Genomic DNA, 18,122 nt, shown 5'->3' with positions numbered 1-18,122 from the left:
CACAATCAGAGCCATTCTAGTACCTGAGACAGAGCCTACAGAGCCATCCTCAGCGCCTGGGCAAACCCCGGGCAAACCCCATTCCAGTGGAGCCTTGGCTGTGGGAGGGGAAGAGAGAGAGAGGAAGGAGAGGGGGAGGGGTGCTTCTCCTGTGTGCCTTGGCCGGGAATCGAACCCGGGACTCCTGCACGCCAGGCCAACGCTCTACCACTGAGCCAACCGGCCAGGGTCAATAATCAATTTTTTTAAGACTGACTGAGGCCCTGGCCAGGTGCTCAATTGATTAGAGCATCATCCCAATACACCAGGGGTCCCCAAACTACGGCCCGGCCCGCGGGCCGCATGCGGCCCCCTGAGGCCATTTATCCAGCCCCCACCGCAGTTCCTGAAGGGGCACCTCTTTCATTGGTGGTCAGTGAGAGGAGCACATTGACCATCTCATTAGCCAAAAGCAGGCCCTTAGTTCCCATTGAAATACTGGTTAGTTTGTTGATTTAAATTTACTTGTTCTTTATTTTAAATATTGTATCTGTTCCCGTTTTGTTTTTTTTTACTTTAAAATAAGATATGTGCAGTGTGCATAGGGATTTGTTCATAGTTTTTTTTTATAGTCCGGCCCTCGAACGGTCTGAGGGACAGTTAACTGGCCCCCTGTGTAGAAAGTTTGGGGACCCTTGCAGTACACCAAAGTTGCGAGTTCATTCCCTGTTCAGGGCACATAAAAGAATCAACTAATGAATACATGAATAAGTGGAACAACAAATTAATATTTCTTTCTTCCTCTCTACCTCTCCCCCCTTGTTCTCCATCTTCCTAAAATCAATTTTAAAAACTGTTTGAAATTTAGCTGTTGTGGCCCCGGCCAGTTGGCTCAGCAGTAGAGCATTGTCCTGGTTTGTGGAAGTCCTGGGTTCAATTCCTGGTCAGGGCACACAGGAGAAGTGCCCATCTGCTTTACCCCTCCCTTTCCCATTTCTCTCTTCCTCTCTCTCTCTCTCTCTCTCCCTCCCTTCCTCTCCTGCAGCCATGGCTTGAGCATTTTGGCCTGGGGAGCTGAGGATGGCTCCATGGCCTCGCCTCAAGCACTAAAGTAGCTCGGTTGCTTTGGCCCCAGATGAAAAAAGCATTGTCCTGTAGGGGACTTGCTGGGTGTATCCTGTTGGAGTACTTGTGGCAGTCTGGCACTGCCTCCCTGCCTTCCACCTCCTGCCTTCCACCTCTCACTTAATAAAAAAAAAAAAAAATTAGCTGTTGTAAGGCTTATTTATGCAGTGGGATGAAAGAGAATGCGTGGTTCAAGTTTTCCTGTAATTATCTGAAAAGCATTTATTTATTTGTGTTTGGCTTTTATAGGAGGATCTTAGCCTCACTATATCCTTGTTCTTATCATACAGTTGATCCGTGTATTTCTTCTTCCCTCTGCTAGCTTATCTTGTGAGTGAAGCTTTAATTTATGAATAGTGTTCATTTGCATATGTGTGCAAATAAACCTGCCTTCTTAGACTCTAAACTATTATAAGGTTGGTATGAAGTCTATGTCAGTTACTAGAAAGCCTAATATTTTCTCCTTTTCTCCCAGTGAGTTTTTAGCAGAAGACAGTCAAGAGAAGTTTTGGAATTTTGTAGAAGCCAGTCAGAATATTGGATCATCAGATCGTCATGGTAAATTGAAGCCAATGCTGCTGCTTCTTTGACTTTGGTGTCTGGGAAAATATTGGGGAAAAAAGGTCTCTTTCAGAACATGTGTGGCACAGCAGTTAATGGGATATCCTTTTAACATAATTAGAGTTATGGCATCATAGATTAATAATTACTTTTGAAGCAGTTTTAACTTTGGCTCTAAGCACTATTCTTGACCTTTACCCCCCCTTTTATTGAGTCGTTTCATTAAAAATGTGAATATTTTGTGAAAGTCAAATTATTTAAAATCATTTATTATTCATTTAATAACCATCAGATTTGCTTAACTCTTTTTCTTTGTTATGAATCAGTTACATAACTGACTTATTATCTTTCAGTTTGTTACTATTACATTGGTATGATCCAAAATGTTTTCTGTTATGCCTACCAGCCACTCACCACTTGGGTGTCAAGGTATCAAATTCATTACAATGTCAAGTTTCTCATGCTTTCATAAACTGTTTTTTTTTTTTTTCATTTTTCCGAAGTTGGAAATGGGGAGGGGAGGCAGTCAGACAGACTCCTGCATGTGCCCGACCGGTCCAGCATACCCACCAGGGGGCGATGTTCTGCCCCTCCGGGGCGTCGCTCTGCTGCATCCAGAGCCATTCCAGCACCTGAGGCAGAGGCCACAGAGCCATCCTCAGCGCCCGGGCAAACGCTGCTCCAATGGAGCCTTGGCTGTGGGAGGGGAAGAGAGAGACAGAGAGGAAGGAGAGGGGGAGGGGTGGAGAAGCAGATGGGCGCTTCTCATGTGTGCCCTGGCCGGGAATCGAACCCGGGACTCCTGCACGCCAGGCCGACGCTCTACCGCTGAGCCAACCGGCCAGGGCCATAAACTTACTTTTTTTTTTTTTTTGTATTCTTCTGAAGTTGGAATTGGGGAGGCAATCAGACAGACTCCGCATGCGCCCGACCGGGATCCACCCGGCATGCCCACCAGAGGACGATGCTCTGCCCATCTGGGGCGTTGCTCTGTTGCAACCAGAGCCATTCTAGCGCCTGAGGCAGAGGCCAAGGAGCCATCCCCAGCGCCCGGGCCAACTTTGCTTCAATGGAGCCCTGGCTGTGGGAGGGAAAGAGAGAGACAGAGAGGTAGGAGAGGGGGAGGAGTAGAGAAGCAGATGGGCGCTTCTTCTGTGTGCCCTGGCCAGGAATCGATCCTGGGACTCCTGCACGCCAGGCCGATGCTCTACCACTGAGCCAACTGGCCAGGGTCTCATAAACATTTTTTAATTTAATATAAGCTATATAGATTATAAACATTAATAGTCAAAGATAACGACACATGAGCAACTAAAACTTTGATATTACATTGACAGGCATAAGCCCTTATTGAGGAGGAAATATGTAAAAATTTTGTAACTTCTTTTTAAATTTTTAAAATTTTTTTTGTTACAGAGACAGAAAGACAGAGGGAGGGATAGATAGGGACAGACAGGAACAGAGAGAGATGAGATGCATCAATCATTAGTTTTTCATTGCGACACCTTAGTTCATTAATTGCTCTCATATGTGCCTTGACTGCGGGCCTTCAGCAGACCGAGTAACCCCCTGCTCAATCCAGTGACCCTGGGTTCAAGCTGGTGAGCTTTGCTCAAACCAGATGAGCCTGTGCTCAAGCCGGCAACCTCGGAGTCTCGAACCTGGATCCTCCACATTCCAGTCTAACGCTCTATCCACTGCACCACCGCCTGGTGAGGCTGTAACTTGTTCTTTATTTTTTTTTGTGGCAGAGACAGAGAGAGTCAGAGAGAGGGACAGACAGGGACAGACAGACAGGAAGGGAGAGAGACAAGAAACATCAATTCTTTGTTGCGATTCCTTAGTTGTTTGTTCATTGATTGATCTCTCATATGTGTCTTGACATATGAGACATATGACAAGGCTACAGCAGACTGAGTGACCCCTTGGTCGAGCCAGCGACCTTGGGCTCAAGCTGGTGAGCCTTGCTCAAACCAGATGAGCCTGCGCTCAAGCTGGTGACCTCAGGGTCTTGAACCTGGGTCCTCTGCATCCCAGTCTGACGCTCTATCCATTGCGCCACCGCCCAGTCAGGCTGTAACTTGTTATTTTTTAAAATTTTTAAATTTATTTTAATTTTTTTTGTATTTTTCTGAAGTTGGAAACGGGGAGGCAGTCAGACTCCCGCATGCGCCCGACCAGGATCCACCCGGCATGCCCACCAGGGGGTGATGCTCTACCCATCTGGGGCGTTGCTCTGTTGCATCCAGAGCCATTCTAGCGCCTGAGGCAGAGGCCATAGAGCCATCCTCAGCGCCCGGGCCAGCTTTGCTCCAATGGAGCCTTGGCTGCTGGAGGGGAAGAGAGAGACAGAGAGGAAGGAGAGGGGGAGGGGTGGAGAAGCAGATGGGCGCTTCTCCTGTGTGCCCTGGCCGGGAATCAAACCCGGGACTCCTGCATGCCAGGCCGACGCTCTACCAGTGAGCCAACCGGCCAGGGCCTGTAACTTGTTCGTATTGAACTGGTTTTAACTTTGATTTTTAGTAAAATAATATATATTGAAAAAGTATTGTCTGAATTTTTTGTGATGTAGTACATACAGATTTTGAACAAGCATTTATAAGTTTTAGTTTTGTTTTTTTGAATTTATTTTTATTATTTTTTTTTAACAGAGACAGAGAGTCAGAGACAGACGGTAAGGGAGGAGGATGAGAAGCATCAATCAGTTTTTTGTTGTGACACCTTAGTTGTTCGTTGATTGATTTCTCATATGTGTCTTGACCGTGGGCCTTTAACAGACCCAGCAAACCCTTGCTTGAGCTAGCGAGCTTGGGTCTAAGCTGGTGAGTTTTGCTCAAACCAGATGAACCTGCATTCAAGCTGGTGACCTCGGGGTCTCGAACCTGGGTCTTCCGCATCCCAATTCGACGCTCTATCTACTGTGCCACCGCCTGGTCAGGCTATTTAATTTTTTTAATGTGAGAGGAGCAGAGACAGTGAGACAGACTCCCCGCATGCATCTTGACCTGGATCCACCCGGCAACCCTATCTGGGACTGATGCTTGAGTACTGAGCTATTTTTAGCATCTTTGGCTGATGTGCCTCAGTGTGTAGGGCCACACTGGAACCAGTTGAGCCACTGGCTGCAGGAGAGGGAGAGGGTGAGAATGAGTTATCAAAAAACCATTTTACTTTTAGTTTATTATTTCATGAAACAGATTTATTAATGTGGGCTTTTTAATGAATTTGAACTCTGAGGTATAAATGAGATGTCTTCAATATACATAAATGATAGTTTATTCTTGGTTAGAATTATGTGAGTATTGATTCTTGGAATTGATCATTAAAGTATGCTAAACATTTTATTTGAACTATTAGCTGTAGTCCCAAGATGTTCACCATTAACGTTCTGGAAAAATTTTGAGATATTTCTTTCTGTTCTCTTTTTATTTTTCTCTTTTTTTTTTTTTTTTTGTGTGTGTGTGTGTGACAGAGACAGAAAGAGACAGAGAGAGGGACAGATAGAGACAGACAGACAGGAAGGGAGAGAGATGAGAAGCATTATTCTTCATTTCAGCACCTTAGTTGTTCATTGATTACTTTCTTATATGTGCCTTGATGGGGTTGGGGGGCTACAGCAGAGCGAGTGACCCCTTGCTCAAGCCAGAGACCTTGGGCTCAAGCCAGCAACCTTTAGGGCTCAAGCCAGTGACTATGGGGTCATGTCTATAACCCCACACTCATGCCTGCGACCCTGGGATCAAGCAGGATGAAGCTGCGTTCAAGCTGATGACCTCAGTGTTTTGAACCTGGGTCCTCTGCATCCCGGTCTGACTCTATCTACTGTTCCACCACCTGGTCAGGCATACATTTTGCTTTTTAAAGTATTAATAATTTCTTTAAAAACACTATAAAAAGGCTATACTTACTCAGAAAAATCTTGTTGCCTTCCTATGTTTGTTTCTCTGCTGTTTTTTTTTTTTTCTCTTTTTTGTGGCAGAGACAGAGTCAGAGAGGGACAGACAGACAGGAAGGGAGAGAGATGAGAAACATCAATTCTTTGTTGTGACACTTTAGTTATTCATTGATTGCTTTCTCCTATGTGCCTTGACCGTGGGCCTTCAGCAGACCGAGTAATACCTTACTCGAGCCAGCGACCTTGGTTCAAGCTGATGAACTTTTGCTCAAACCAGACGAGCCCACGCTCAAGCTGGTGAGCTTGGGGTCTCGAATCCAGGTCCTCCACATCCCAGTTTGACGCTCTATCTACTGCACCACCACCTGGTCAGGCTCTCCGCTGTTTTTTTTATAACCATTTAATTTGTTTAGCCTTAAGTATTTTTTAACAAGTACATATGTATTTTTATTTCTCATTCTTTATCACAATAAAAATGATAGCTTGTTATATACATTGTTTTGTACCTTGTGCTTTTCATTTAACAATATATATGCTTGGTATATTTTTATATTGGTACATGGAGTTTATTTTTTGTTCGTTTGTTTGTTTGAATGCTTTATCCCAAACTACAATTTCATCAGTATCCTTTAATACCTTGTACATCCTTATCACATTGTGCAGTTGTGTAGGGTTATATGAGTAGATAACATGTGCTAGGACTGGAGATACAAAGATAAATAAGTCAGTTTCTGCCTGTGGGGAGCTCAAAGACTCGTTGGGAAGAGCAGATAGTGAATAGATAATTTAGTAAATGATGTGGTGAATGAAAGAGATAAGCAAGGAAATGTTTGTTTTTTTTTTAACAGAGAGAGAGAGGGATAGACAGGGACAGACAGACGAACGCAGAGATGAGAAGCATCAATCATTAGTTTTTCGTCGCGCATGCGACACCTTAGTCGTTCATTGATTGCTTTCTCATATGTGCCTTGACTGTGGGCCTTTAGCAGACTGAGTAACCCCTTGCTTGAGTCAGCGACCTTGGGTCCAAGCTGGTGAGCTTTGCTCAAACCAGATGAGCCCGCGCTCAAGGTGGCGACCTTGGGGTCTACAAACCTGAGTCCTCCGCATCCCAGTCCAACGCTCTATCCACTGCGCCACTGCCTGGTCAGGCAAACAAGGAAATATTATGAGAGTAAAGAAGGGATGTACTTGGTCCAGTGAGGCATGCGGTGAGGATTGGGCATCCTGACCTGGAGTAGGTGACTAGTAGTCCATGGGGAGGGAAGAGTGGATGAAGGGAAAAAGGAGGACAAGTCCAATTGCAGTGGTTACGCTAGGAATTCTAAGCATCTGACAATAGTTCAAGACAGTATAGTGGTAAAATTTTACCATTGTATGCCTTTGCAACACATAGTTTTATACTTTATAAAGTAGCTTATTTAGATATCTAGTCATATATGATTATTTTGTTTAATGCTCTTCCTTGACAGGTACTGATTATTCCTATTATCACGCCATATTGGAAGCTGCATTTCAGTTTCTCTCACCTCTGCAGCAGAATTTGTTGAAATTTTGTCTGTCTCTCCATTCCTACTCTGCTACAATTCAAGCCTTCCAGCAGGTAAGTTCAGTGCTTGCACATCACAGTATTTGTAAGGGTTGTATGACATGATGATTGGATATACTACACTTGTCCTGGCATTATATTACAGAGCTGTAATTTTTCTGCTGAAATTTTCTAGGATTTATGACTTATTGATAGCTAACAAGCAAAGTTATTTTATTTATTTATTTATTTTGACAGAGAGGGACAGATAGAAACGGACAGACAGGAAGGGAGAGAGATGAGAAGCATCAATTCTTCATTGCAGCTCCTTAGTTGTTCAGTGATTACTTTCTTATATGTGTCTTGAAGGGGAGGGGGTCTGCAGCAGAGCAAGTGACCCCTTGCTCAAGCCAGCGACCTTGGGCTTCAAGCTAGTGACCTTTGTGCTAAAGCCAGCAACCCCTTGCTCAAGCTGGTGAGCCTACACTCAAGCCGGATGAGCCAGCGCTCAAGCAAGCAACCTCGAGGTTTCAAACCTGGGTTCTCCGCATCCCAGTCCGACGCTCTATCCACTGAGCCACTGCCTGGTCAGACACAAGCAAAGTTATTATTAAATCTTCAAACCACAGATTATAAAAAAAATAATTGCCTGACCTGTGGTGGCGCAGTGGATAAAGCGTTGACCTGGAAATGCTGAGGTCACTGGTTCGAAACCCTGGGCTTGCCTGCTCAAGGCACATATGGGAGTTGATGCTTCCAGTTCCTCCCCCCTTCTCTCTCTCTGTTTCTCCCTCTCCTCTCTAAAATGAATAAATAAAAAATTTAAAAAATAATAATTTGCACTTATTTAAGAAATAAAAAAGCCCTGGCTAGTTTGCTCTGTGGATAGAGGATTGGCCTGCTGTATGGGCATCCCAGGTTCAATTCCTGGTCAGGGCACATAGGAGAAGCAACCATCTGCTTCTTTTCCATTCCTCTCCCTCTTCTCTTCCTCTTATTCTCCCAAAGCCAGTGGCTCAATTGGTTTGAGTATTGGCCCTGGGTGCTGCAGATAGTTCAGTTTGCCCTAGTATTGGCCTCAGGTGCTAAGAGTGGCTTGGTTGATTTGAACATCAACCCCAGACGGGTTGCTGGTGGATCCTGCTCAGGGCATATGCAGGAGTCTGTCTCACTATCTCTTCTCCTTTCTCTTAAAAATAAAGAAACAAACAAACAAACAATCAAGAACCTGACCAGTGGTGGTGTAGTTAATAGATCATTGAACCGGAATGCTGAGGGCCCTGGTTCTAAATCCCAAAGTCACCGACTAGAGTGTGGGCTCTTTGGCTTGAGCATGGGCTTACTAGCTTGAGCACAGGGTTGCCAGTTGGAGTGTGGGTTCACCAGCTTGAGCATGGGGTCGCTGGCTTGAGTGTGTTGCTGGCTTAAGCACGGGGTCACCGGCTCAGCTGGAGCATCCCCGCCCATCAAGACACATATGACAAACAATAAACAACTGAAGTGAAGCAACTCTGAGTTGATGCTCCTCATCTCAAAAAAATTAAAAAAATGGAAATGAAAATCATCAAAAAAAGAGAAAAAGAACATGCACATAAAACAGAGCCTTACTGGACTTCATTTATACTACAGCCTAGGAGGTGTAGTCTTCCTAACAATTGACCCTGACTCTGACACAGCCTCCAGACTTCAGAGCTGCTCACGGGAAATATGGCATGTGGGGAATGTGAGGCAGTATCATAGGCAACAGTCAGGAAAATCTCGTATGCAGGAGACTTTGTAATAAAGTGATTTGGTCTCTTTGACAAATAAGTTAACAGGACAAGGAAAGAGGGAAGGAGAAACCTCAAGAGAGACTTTAAAAATGTATTGATTTAATGCAATTTGTGGATCTTGTTGGATTTTCTTTTTATTTTTTTCGTTTTTCTGAAGCTGGAAACGGGGAGGCAGTCAGACAGAGCCATTCTAGCGCCTGAGGCAGAGGCCACAGAGCCATCCTCAGTGCCCGGGCAATCTTTGCTCCAATGGAGCCTCGGCTGCGGGAGGGGAAGAGAGAGACAGAGAGGAAGGAGAGGGGGAGGGGTGGAGAAGCAGATGGGCGCTTCTCCTGTGTGCCCTGGCTGGGAATCAAACCCGAGACTCCTGCACGCCAGGCCAATGCTCTACCGCTGAGCCAACTGGCCAGGGCCGTTGGATTTTCAGTTGAACAACTCCTATTGTAAAAAATAAAAGCAAAAGAATCAAAGGTGTATAGACCAAATGTATATTTGATACAAAAGAAATGTTACATCATAAATTAATACAGTATAGCAAACCACTCACAAGAAATAGAAAGTATAATAAATTATGATAAAGTGAACACTCTTGTGTTCATAATTTTCACACACACCCCCATCAAGAACTAAAATTTAGCTAGTACTTTGAAACGCCTTCATGTGCTCTGTCCCTGTCACAGCTGTTGTTAGCCCTCTAAAAGGAACCACTTTCTGGATTTTTGTTTGAATCACTTGGTCTATTTATCAATTTATTGCCCAGGAGTTCATCTCCACAAAATAGAGTTTAGTTTTGCCCTTTGGTGATCCATAATGAAATTAGTATCAATATATTAAATTTCTGCAATAAACTATGAAAAAAAAAGTACCTAAAATTTTTTTTTTTTGATAATTTCTTTGTGGGGAGGGTCTCTTAATTTATAGGTTCTTTCTCCACTCCTTTCTTTTCTGATGAGTAAGTTGGACTGTTTGCCCTATAAATTTTTTCACAACCTATATTTTGTTGGTCCCATATTCACGATGTGGATGTGGTTCAGTTTATTCCTCTGTCCTTTGTCCCCTAGTGGTTTGTAGCTGGGTTGAGAGGCGTGTGTTTCATCCCTTTGGCAAGTCTGCAGGGATCATTCTTCCATGAGGAGGCGCCTACTATGTATTTGCTTTCTTCTCTTTCTGATTTAGTAACCATTGCTGTGTTGATTCTTGGGGATTATAAACTCGGGACTCTCTGATTCTGTTGATTCTTTCTCATTTGTTCTTGGAATGTGGCTCTGCTCACATAGTGTGGACAGAGCTCTTGTTTGCTTCGCTCCTTTTACTTACCAGGTTTCTGAATGAGACGATCACCAGCATTTGTTTTGCTTTGTTTTTCGTTGTTTTTGTTTGTTTGTTTGTTTGTTTTTTGTGACAGAGACAGAGAAAGGGACAGACAGACAGGAAGGGAGAGAGATGAGAAGCATCAATTCTTTGTTGCTGCTCCTGAGTTGTTCAGTGATTGCTTTCTCATGTGTCTTGACCGGGCTATGGCAGAGTGAGTGACCTTGGGCTCCAGCCAGTGACCTTGGGCTTCAAGCCAGTGACCATGGGGTCATGTTTCTGAGCCTGAGCTCAAGCTAGATGAGCCTGCGCTCAAGGTGGCGACCTTGGGGTTTCAAACTTGGAACACGAGCATCCCAGATTGACACTCTGTCCACTGTGCCACCAGTGGTCAGGCCCATTTGTTAATTTTCTGTTTCTCTTGCCTGAGGTGATATGTCTCTCCTGGTAGGAGAGACATTTGAGATTTACTGCCTATGTTTTCTTCTGAAATGGTATCAAGTCTTCCATTTAAGTCTTTATTCTATTTTGACTTTATTCTTGTACAACAGCTCACAAAAATTAGGGGATCAGAGAATGTGCAGATACTCCAGTACTTTCTGCCTTTTGTATAGTGCATTTTCACCAATGAAATAAAAGTTGTTTTTGTATCTTATTTGCATAATTAAATAATTCTCTTTGACTTGTCATTTGCTTTTCTGATGTTCTTGTTTAATAAAAAAATATATCAAATGCTTTTTTTATCACTTCATATTCATTTTGAAATATCCCCTAATTTTTTTAATTAATTAATTTATTTTTTAAAATTTTTCTGAAGCTGAAAACAGGGAGAGACAGTCAGACAGACTCCCGCATGCGCCCGACCGGGATCCACCCGGCACGCCCACCAGGGGGCAACGGTCTGCCCACCAGGGGGCGATGCTCTGCCCCTCCGGGGCGTGGCTCTCTTGCAACCAGAGCCACTCCAGCGCCCGGGGCAGAGGCCAAGGAGCCATCCCCAGCGCCCAGGCCATCTTTGCTCCAATGAAGCTTCAGCTGTGGGAGGGGAAGAGAGAGACAGAGAGGAAGGAGAAGGGGAAGGGTGGAGAAGCAGATGGGCGCTTCCCCCGTGTGCCCTGGCGGGGAATTGAACCCGGGACTTCTGCACGCCAGGCCGACGCTCTACCACTGAACCAACCGGCCAGAGCGAAATATCCCCTAATTTTTGTGAGCAGTATATATAGCCTAATAAGGTGGTCTAGTTTTGTTATTTTTGCATGTTATCTGTTTATTTTTCCAACAGCATTTATTGAACAGACTGTCTTCACCACATTGTATGTTTTTGCCTCCTATGTCAAATTTTTTTTTTTTTTAAGATTGGGTTTTTTTTTTTTTCTTTCAAGATTTTTTAAAATTTTTATTCATTTTAGAGAGGGTAGAGAGAGAGAGAGAGAGAGAGAGAGAGAGAGAAGGGGAAGGAGGAGGAAGCATCAACTCCCATATGTGCCTTGACCAGGCAAGCCCGGGTTTTGAACTGGCGACCTCAGTGTTCTAGGTCAGTGCCCCACCCACTGTGCCACCACAGGTCAGGCAAATTTTTTTTTGCATTTTTTTCCTTTTTATTTTAGTTTATTGTGTTTACATAGATTGTAGTGTCCCCCCGAATGCATACCCCCTCCCCTGTATTACCCTCAACATCCCTCTTTCCCCCCCTCTTTATATCGCCCTCCCCTTTCCCTCCAGGATTTGCTTTTCTGCTCTCTCTAATGCTATGTTATGTGTATATAATTTCACCAATATCTTTTCCTTCTCTGATCCAATCCTGTCATTCCCTTTCCCTCTGGACCCATTGATCCCAACTCTGTCTCTATTCTGTTCCTCAGTTCATATTGTTCATTGGATTCCTCAAATGAGTGAGATCATATGATACTTTTCTTTCTCTGCCTGGCTTACTTCATAATAGTTTCCAGGTCCATCCATGTTGCCGCAGAAGGTAAGATTTCTTTTTCATGGCTCCATAGTATTCCATTGTATATATGTACCATCACTGGTTTTATTATTATTAATTTATTGTGTTTACATAGATTCTAGTATTCCCCCGAATACATCCTCCCCTCCCCTGTGTTCCCCAGTACATCCCTCCTTGCCCCCCTCTCTGTAATGCCCTCCCGCCTTCCCTCCAGGATTTGCTTTTCTGCTCTCAACCCATCCTATCAGCCTATCATCCCCTTTCCCTCTGTTCGTTTTTCCTCTGGTTTCTTTGATCCTGCCTCTGTCTCTATTCCGCTCCTCAGTTCATATTGTTCATGGGATTCCTCAGATGAGTGAGGTCACGATATTTGTCCTTCTCTGCCTGGCTTATTTCACATACCATAATATATTCCAGGTTCATCCATGTTGTCGCAAAAAATAATATTTTCTTCTTATTCATGGCCCCATAGTATTCCATTTTGTGTATGTACCGTTGCTCTTTAATCCGCTCGTCCACTGACGGTCACTTGGGCTGTTTCCAGATCTTGGCTATTTTAAACAATGCTGCCATAAACATGGGGGTGCATTTCTCCTTTTTCGTTGATGTGGTGTTCTTGGGATATATTCCTAAAAGTGGGATGGCTGGGTCAAAAGGCAGTTCGATTTTTAATTTTTTGAGGAATCTCCATACTGTTTTCCACACTGGCTGCACCAGTCTGCATTCCCACCAGCAGTGCAGGAGGGTTCCTTTTTCTCCACATCCTCGCCAGCACTTATTTTGTGTTGCTTTGTTGATGAACGCCATTCTGACTGATGTGAGGTGATATCTCATTGTGGTATTAATTTGCATTTCTCTAATGATTATTGATGTTGAACATTTTTTCATATGCCTATTGGCCATCTGTATGTCCTCTTTGGAGAAGTGTTTATTCATTTCTTTTGACTTTATCTTCCTGGTGTTGAGTTTTACAAGTTCTTTATAAATTTTGGTTATCAACCCCTTATCAGATGTATTGTCGAATATGTTCTCCCATTGCATGGTTTGCCTTTTTATTTTGTTCATATTGTCTTTAGCTGTGCAAAAGTTTTTTAGTTTGATATAGTCCCATTTGTTTATCCTGTCTTTTATTTCCCTTGCACGTGGAGATAAATCAGCAAATATATTGCTGTGAGTGATGTTGGAGAGCTTAATGCCTATGTTTTCCTCTAGGATGCTTATGGTTTCACGACTTACATTTAAGGCTTTTATCCATTTTGAGGTTTTTTTTTTTTTCTTTTACAGAGAGAGTCAGAGAGAGGGATAGACAGGGATAGACAGACAAGAACAGAGAGATGAGAAGCATCAATCATTAGTTTTTCGTTCCACGTTGCAATACCTTAGTTGTTCATTGATTGCTTTTTCATATGTGCCTTTACCGCGGGCCTTCAGCAGACCGAGTAACCCCTTGCTTGAGCCAGCGACCTTGGGCTCAAGCTGGTGAGCTTTTGCTCAAACCAGATGAGCCCGCACTCAAGCTGGCAACCTCGGGGTCTTGAACCTGGGTCTTCTGCATCCCAGTCCGACGCTTTACTCACTGCGCCACCGCCTGGTCAGGCCATTTTGAGTTTATTTTTGTGAATGGTGTAAGTTGGTGGTCTAGTTTCATTTTTTGCAGGTAGCTGTCCAATTTTCCCAACACCATTTGTTAAAGAGACTGTCTTTACTCCATTGTATGCTCTTACGTCCTTTATCAAATATCTTTTGTCCATAAAGGTGTGAATTTATTTCTGGGTTCTCTGTTCTTTCCATTGATCTATATGCCTGTTCTTATGCCAGTACCAAGCTGTTTTGAGTACAATGAACTTGTATAACTTGAAGTCCGGTAGTGTGATACCTCCTACTTTATTCTTCTTTTTCAAGATTGATGAGGCTATTCGTGTTCTCTTTTGGTTCCATATAAATTTTTGGAATATGTGTTCTATATCTTTGAAGTAAGTCATTGGTATTTTAATAGGAATTGCATTGAATCCATAGATTGTTTTGGGTAATATAGACATTTTCATGATGTTTATTCTTTTTATCCATGAACACGGTATATGCTTCCTCTTGTTTGTATCGTTCTTGATTTCTTTATCAATATTTGTAATTTTCCGAGAACAAGTTTTTAACCTTCTTGGTTAAATTTACTCCTAGGTACTTTACTTTTTTTGTTGCAGAAGTGAATTGTTTTCTTAATTTCTCTTTAAGATGGACCATTATTGGTGTATAAAAATACCTCTGATTTCTGAGTATTAATTTTATATCCTGCCACCTTGCTGAATTCATTTATCAGGTCCAGTAGTTTTTTTTTGTTTTTGTTTTTTTTTTTAAATTTTATTTATTTATTTTTTACAGAGACAGAGAGTGAGTCAGAGAGAGGGATAGACAGGGACAGACAGACAAGAACGGAGAGAGATGAGAAGCATCAATCATTAGTTTTTCATTGCATGTTGCAACACCTTAGTTGTTCATTGATTGCTTTCTCACATGTGCCCTGACCGCAGGCCTTCAGCAGACCAAGCAACCCCTTGCTAGAGCCAGGGGGCCTTGGGCCCAAGCTGGTGGGCCTTGCTCAAACCAGATGAGCACCCGCACTCAAGCTGGCGACCTCGGGGTCTCAAACCTGGGTCCTTCCACATCCCAGTCCAACGCTCTATCCACTGCGCCACCGCCTGGTCAGGCAGTCCAGTAGTTTTTTGACTGAGACTTTAGGGTTTTCTATGTACAGTATCACATCATCAGGAAATAATGATAGTTTTACTTCTTCTTTTCCAGTTTGGATGCCCTTTATTTCTTCTTCTTGTCTAATTGCTGTGGGTAGGACTTCCAGTACTGTGTTGAATAAGAGAGGTAAAAGGAGGCACCCCTGCCTTGTTCCTAATCTTAAGGGAATTGCTTTTAATTTTTGCCCATTCAGTATGATGTTGCCTGTGGGTTTGTCATAGGTGGCTTTTATCTTGTTGAGGTATTTTCCCTGTATTCCCATTTTGCTGAGAATATTGATCATAAATGGGTGCTGGATTTTATCAAATGCTTTTTCTGCATCTATTGATATTGTCATATGGTTTTTCTCCTTCCTTTTGTTTATGTGATGAATCACATTGATTGATTTGTGAATATTATACCAGCCTTGCCTCCCCAGAATAAATCCCACTTGATCATGATGTATGATTTTTTTACATGTATTGCTGGATCCGGTTTGCTAATATTTTGTTGAGAATTTTAGCATCTAAGTTCATCAGGCATATTGGCCTATTGTTTTCTTTCTTTATAGTGTCTTTGCCTGGTTTTGGAATCAGAATTATGCTCGCCTCATAAAAGGAGCTTGGAAGTCTTCCTCTTGAATTTTTTGAAATAGCTTGAGAAGGAAAGGAATTAGTACTTCTTTGAATATTTGGTAGAATTCTCCTGTGAAGCCATCTGGCTCAGGACTTTTGTTTGTTGGGAGTTTTTTGATAACTATTTCAATCTCATTTGTTGTAATCGGTGTGTTTAGGTTTTCTGATTCTTCCAGATTGATTTTTGAGAGATTATATTTTTCAAGGAATTTGTCCATTTCACCTAAGTTGTCTAATTTTTTGGCATACAGTTCTTCATAGTATTTTCTTACATTCCTCTGTATTTCTGTTGTGTCAGTTGTTACTTCTCCACTCTCATTTCTAATTTTATTTGAGTCCTTTCTCTTTTTTTCTTGGTGAGTCTGGTTAAGGGTTCATCGATCTTGTTTACCTTTTCAAAGAACGTGCTCTTCGTTTCATTGATCCTGTGTATGTTTTTTTGGCCTCTGTCATTTAGTTTTGCTCTAATCTTTATTATTTCCTTCCTTCTACTTCCTCTGTGGTTTATTTGCTGTTATTTTTCTAGTTCTTTTAGTTGCAGGGTTAAGTTGTTTATTTGAGCTTTTTCTAGCTCTTATGGTATTGCCTGTAATGCTGTGTACTTCCCTCTCAGTACTGCTTTTGCTGTGTCCCATAAATTTTGAGTTGTTGTATGCTCATTTTTATTTGTTTCAAGGATATTTTTTATTTCTCCCTTGATTTCATTGTTGACCCATTTGTTATTTAATAATGTGCTGTTTAGTTTCCAAGTGTTTGAGTATTTTTTTTTTCTCATTCTCATTCTCTTTCTTTTTTTTTTTTTTTTTTGTATTTTTCTGAAATTGGAAACAGGGAGACAGTCAGACATACTCCAGCATGCGCCTGACTGGGATCCACCCGGCATGCCCACCAGGGGGCGATGCTCCGCCCATCTGGGCTGTTGCTCTGTTGCATCCAGAGCCATTCTAGCGCCTGAGGCAGAGGCCACAGAGCCATCCTCAGCGCCCGGGAAAACGCTGCTCCAATGGAGCCTTGGCTGTGGGAGGGAAAGAGAGAGACAGAGAGGAAGGAGAGGGGGAGGGGTGGAGAAGCAGATGGGCGCTTCTCCTGTGTGCCCTGGCCGGGAATCGAACCCGGGACTCCTGCACGCCAGGCCAACGCTCTACCACTGAGCCAACCAACCAGGGCAGGTTTTCGTTTTTTATTATAGTTGATTTCTAGTTTCGTGCCAGTGTAATTAGAGAAGATGCTTGATATGATTTCAATCTTCTTAAATTTGTTTTGACTCGTTTTATGTCCTAACATGTGGTCTATCCTAAAGAATGTACCGTGTGCACTTGAAAAGAATATATGTTGTGCTGCTTTATGATGAAAAGTTTTGAAGATATCTATTAAATCCAGTTTTTTAGTATATCCCTTTAAGTCTGCTGTTTCTTTGTTAATTTTCTTTCTTGAGGATCTATCCAGTGATGTTAGTGGGGTTTTGAAATCCCCTAGTATTATACAGTGTATCCGTAAAGTCATGGTGTACTTTTGATCCGTCACAAGAAAGCAACAAAAGATGATAGAAATGTGAAATCTGCACCAAATAAAAGGAAAACTCTCCCAGTTTCATACCTATTCAGTGCAGTTCGATGTGGGCTCATGCACGGATTTTTTAGGGCTTCTTAGGTAGCTAACCCGTGTAGCCTCTACAGACTCGTCACTGACTGATGGCCTACCAGAACAGGGTTTCTCCACCAAACTGCCGGTTTCCTTCAACTGCTTATCCCACCGAGTAATGTTATTCCTATGTGGTGGCGGTTCGTTATAAACGTGCCGATATTCATGTTGCACTTTGGTGACGGATTCGAATTTAGCGAGCCACAGAACACACTGAACTTTCTCTGTACCGTCCGTAGCTCGACTGGCATGGCCATGGGCTGCTCCGCTGTATACATGGTGTTATGTCATCATCTGCACATGTGCACATGCTGCCACATCATCCTAAAGAAACTGGGAGGGTTTTCCTTTTATTTGGTGCAGATTTCACATTTCTATTGTCTTTTGTTACTTTCTTTTGACTGGTCAAAAGTGCACCGTGACTTTACGGACACACTGTATAGTATTGATGTTGATCTTGCCCTTTATGACCATCAAGTCTGCTTTATATATTTAGGTGCATAGATATTTATAATGGTTATATCTTCCTGTTGGATTGCTCCCTTTATTATTAAGTGACTTCTTTATCTCTTACTATAGGCTTTGTTTTTGTTTTTAACTTTTTAAAAAAATTTTGTTTATTCATTTTTAGAGTGAGAGAGGAAAGAGAGAGAGAAGGGAGGGAGAAGCAGGAAGCGTCAACTCCCATATATGCCTTGACCAGGCAAGCCCAAGGTTTCAAACCCACGACCTCAGTATTCCAGGTTGATGGATGCTTTATCCACTGCGCCACCGCAGGTCAGGCTATAGGCTTTGTTTTAAAGTGTATTTTATCAGATATAAGTATTGCTATCCCAGAATTTTTTTTTCCATTTGTATGTAATATTTTTTTCCAACCTTTTTGCTTTCAGTCTATGTACAGTATATCTTTTGTTTTGAGGTGGGTCTCATGTAGACAGCATATGTACGGGTACTGTTTTCTTATCCATGCAGCTACCCTATGTCTTTTGATTGGAGCATTGAT

At 42.7% G+C, this 18,122-nt stretch overlaps 1 protein-coding gene across 4 annotated transcripts in view; it reads left to right on the top strand.

Annotated features, from left to right (window-relative positions):
• UGGT1 (UDP-glucose glycoprotein glucosyltransferase 1) overlaps nt 1-18,122 on the top strand; it is a 246,306-nt gene that overhangs the window by 42,867 nt on the left and 185,317 nt on the right. For all 4 annotated transcript variants that reach the window (XM_066345928.1, XM_066345929.1, XM_066345927.1 and 1 more), the window contains 2 exons: nt 1,580-1,662; nt 7,033-7,163. In XM_066345928.1, coding sequence (XP_066202025.1) covers nt 1,580-1,662; nt 7,033-7,163 — 214 coding nt within the window. The remainder of the gene's footprint in view (nt 1-1,579; nt 1,663-7,032; nt 7,164-18,122) is intronic.

Source organism: Saccopteryx leptura, chromosome 7, assembly GCF_036850995.1.
Source record: "Saccopteryx leptura isolate mSacLep1 chromosome 7, mSacLep1_pri_phased_curated, whole genome shotgun sequence".
Taxonomy (NCBI): domain Eukaryota; kingdom Metazoa; phylum Chordata; class Mammalia; order Chiroptera; family Emballonuridae; genus Saccopteryx; species Saccopteryx leptura.
The sequence above is the reverse complement of the archived record's forward strand: the minus strand, read 5'-3'. Positions and strand labels throughout refer to the sequence as shown.